This window comes from Phalaenopsis equestris, unplaced genomic scaffold (genome assembly GCF_001263595.1).
Source record: "Phalaenopsis equestris unplaced genomic scaffold, ASM126359v1 Scaffold224046, whole genome shotgun sequence".
Lineage (NCBI taxonomy): Eukaryota > Viridiplantae > Streptophyta > Magnoliopsida > Asparagales > Orchidaceae > Phalaenopsis > Phalaenopsis equestris.
In genome coordinates, this window is record NW_018242139.1 from 50,925 (window position 1) to 53,981 (window position 3,057).

The 3,057-nt window shown below is 37.2% G+C and overlaps 2 protein-coding genes across 2 annotated transcripts in view; both read right to left on the reverse strand.

Annotated features, from left to right (window-relative positions):
* Nucleotides 1-1,101, reverse strand: part of LOC110037719 — a gene marked incomplete at its 3' end in the record, with an annotated part of 12,209 nt that extends 11,108 nt beyond the window's left edge. The window contains exons 1-3 of the mRNA XM_020742427.1: nucleotides 838-1,101; nucleotides 592-726; nucleotides 145-480 (exon numbers count right to left, since the gene is read on the reverse strand). Of these exons, the coding sequence (XP_020598086.1) occupies nucleotides 145-480; nucleotides 592-726; nucleotides 838-1,101 (735 nt within the window). The remainder of the gene's footprint in view (nucleotides 1-144; nucleotides 481-591; nucleotides 727-837) is intronic.
* A 464-nt stretch (nucleotides 1,102-1,565) lies between these two features.
* LOC110037721 lies at nucleotides 1,566-2,552 on the reverse strand. The gene is made up of 3 exons (XM_020742429.1): nucleotides 2,289-2,552; nucleotides 2,043-2,177; nucleotides 1,566-1,931 (listed from the first exon to the last, which is right to left on the reverse strand). Exons 1-3 carry the CDS (start codon nucleotides 2,550-2,552, stop codon nucleotides 1,566-1,568), a joined length of 765 nt encoding a protein of 254 aa, XP_020598088.1.
* Nucleotides 2,553-3,057: the final 505 nt, after the last annotated feature.

Here is a 3,057-nt window from a genome sequence, read left to right on the forward strand (position 1 = left end):
TTGATTAGGTTTAATTATGGAATCAAGGTGAGGTTGTAGCCTATTAACAATGATTTTGCTGATAGTTTTACTAATGACAGTGGTCAAACAAATAGGCTTAAAGTGGTTCCAATTCTGCTGTATATCAGATTTAGGAATCAGTACAGTGGTGGAAGCACAAAAATACTTTGGAAGATTATTGCCTTGAAAGAAGCTTGTTACTGCAGCAATAACATCAGCCTTTATAATCTCCCAGGAATTTTTGTAAAATCCAGCAGTGAAGCCATCAGGGCCAGCAGATTTGTTGTTGTCTATTGAGCTGATTGCATTCCAAATTTCCTTTTCATTGAGGATATCTGAGAGCTTGAGGCTAGTAGTGTAGTTCAGTTCAGCAAGGAAATGTGTCTTCTCAATAGGGGGTCTGAAGTGATGTTCCTGATTTAGCAAGTCTTTATAATAACTTATGGCATCATTGGCTATATCAGCATTATCATGTAGCCACTGACCATTAGCATTTTGAATATCATGGATGGTATTGCACTTTCTCTTATATTTTATATAAGCATGAAAAAATCTAGGGTTTCTATCCCCATCAGTGAAAATATTCATAACAGCCTTATGTTTAAGGAATTTTTCCTGATATTTAATGGCACAAAGAAGGTTGTTCTGAGCAATCAACAATTCCTTTTCCTTCACATTGCTAATCTGTTCCTCATGCTCCAATTTTTTGACTTCATTTTCTGCCTCCTGGACTTTGGCATGCACATTTCCAAAAGTTTCCTAACTCTAATTTCTGAGGGCTTTGGCAATTTTGATTTGCAGTAAACTTAACTTTATAATGGGGTCAAGATGTGAAACTCCTTTCCATAAATCAGCAATGTACTTGTTGTAAGAAGGGTGTGCAGTCCACATGTTGAGATATCTAAAAGGGGGGGAGGAGGTATGATTATCAGTAGAAGTAATGTTGATAAGCATAGGCCTATGATCTGAGCCAGCAAGACTAAGATGAGTAACAAAGGTGAGGAGGAATTGGTTAAACCATGCATCATTTCCCAACATTCTATCAAGCCTCTCCCAAATGGCTCCCCTTTTCCATGTGAAAGCAGGCCCCTTGAAGCCCATGTCAAAGAGATATGGATATTGTCACTAAAGGTGTTCATCTTAACAAAATTTGAGACTCTTCCTCCAGATTTTTCAGCAGTAGAAGTGATTGAACCCCTCCATTGCCCATTTATCAAAATAGAGTGCTCATTGTTGTGTAACCACCTCCTAATCAAATGACAGAAATCAGTGTTGAAACTTCTGGCAATTAGTACTTCCATTATGAAATCCCAGCTTATGGTATCATAAGCTTTCCTTAAGTCCATATTATAGACCATATTGGGCCCTCTACATGTTTTATTCAAGTCCTGTTATAATTCTTGAGCCAGAAAAGTGTTATCAATTTTGGACCTTCCTTTCACAAAAGCTGTTTGATTAGGTTTAATTATGGAATCAAGGTGAGGTTGTAGCCTATTAACAATGATTTTGCTGATAGTTTTACTAATGACAGTGGTCAAACAAATAGGCCTAAAGTGGTTCCAATTCTATTGTATATCAGATTTAAGAATTAGTACAGTGGTGGAAGCACAAAAATACTTTGGAAGATTATTGCCTTGAAAGAAGCTTGTTACTGCAGCAATAACATCAGCCTTTATAATCTCCCAGGAATTTTTGTAAAATCCAGCAGTGAAGCCATCAGGGCCAGCAGATTTGTTGTTGTCTATTGAGCTGATTGCATTCCAAATTTCCTTTTCATTGAGGATATCTGAGAGCTTGAGGCTAGTAGTGTAGTTCAGTTCAGCAAGGAAATGTGTCTTCTCAATAGGGGGTCTGAAGTGATGTTCCTGATTTAGCAAGTCTTTATAATAACTTATGGCATCATTGGCTATATCAGCATTATCATGTAGCCACTGACCATTAGCATTTTGAATATCATGGATGGTATTGCACTTTCTCTTATATTTTATATAAGCATGAAAAAATCTAGGGTTTCTATCCCCATCAGTGAAAATATTCATAACAGCCTTATGTTTAAGGAATTTTTCCTGATATTTAATGGCACAAAGAAGGTTGTTCTGAGCAATCAACAATTCCTTTTCCTTCACATTGCTAATCTGTTCCTCATGCTCCAATTTTTTGACTTCATTTTCTGCCTCCTGGACTTTGGCATGCACATTTCCAAAAGTTTCCTAACTCTAATTTCTGAGGGCTTTGGCAATTTTGATTTGCAGTAAACTTAACTTTATAATGGGGTCAAGATGTGAAACTCCTTTCCATAAATCAGCAATGTACTTGTTGTAAGAAGGGTGTGCAGTCCACATGTTGAGATATCTAAAAGGGGGGGAGGAGGTATGATTATCAGTAGAAGTAATGTTGATAAGCATAGGCCTATGATCTGAGCCAGCAAGACTAAGATGAGTAACAAAGGTGAGGAGGAATTGGTTAAACCATGCATCATTTCCCAACATTCTATCAAGCCTCTCCCAAATGGCTCCCCTTTTCCATGTGAAAGCAGGCCCCTTGAAGCCCATGTCAAAGAGATATGGATATTGTCACTAAAGGTGTTCATCTTAACAAAATTTGAGACTCTTCCTCCAGATTTTTCAGCAGTAGAAGTGATACAATTGAAATCTCCCCCCTTAATAGAATTTGAGACTCTTCCTCTAGATTTTTCAGCAGTAGAAGTAATACAATTGAAGTCTCCCCTACCAGCCATGGGGAGTCCATCTGTTGGCTGATGTTAATCAACCTATTCCACATACCATTTCTAGCATCCTTTGTGCATCCAGCATAAATGTAGGTAGCTTCACCCTTATGTCCATTCATAGTGGACAAATTGTGGATGATCAATTAGAATATTTGAATTTATTTCTTTTCTGCAAAAAATCCAAATTTTATTGTTAGTATTCCCAAAATGGGTGAAACAAGCAAACTTTTTAATCAGATTTTGGGGGTTCTTGCGAACCATAGGTTCAAGAATAACAATACACCACAACTTGTATTTAAAATTCAGGTAGAGAACTCATTTTAGGGAAA

What these genes read in the sequence shown, in the direction of transcription:
- LOC110037721 (XM_020742429.1), bottom strand. Translation starts at nt 2,552, where the DNA reads ATGGGCTTCAAGGGGCCTGCTTTCACATGGAAAAGGGGAGCCATTTGG. An exon ending in TTGCTGATTTATGGAAAGGA is followed by an intron (nt 2,178 to 2,288) that starts GTTTCACATCTT and finishes GCCAAAGTCCAG; the next exon opens with GAGGCAGAAAATGAAGTCAA. An exon ending in AATTCCTTAAACATAAGGCT is followed by an intron (nt 1,932 to 2,042) that starts GTTATGAATATT and finishes GCTAATGGTCAG; the next exon opens with TGGCTACATGATAATGCTGA.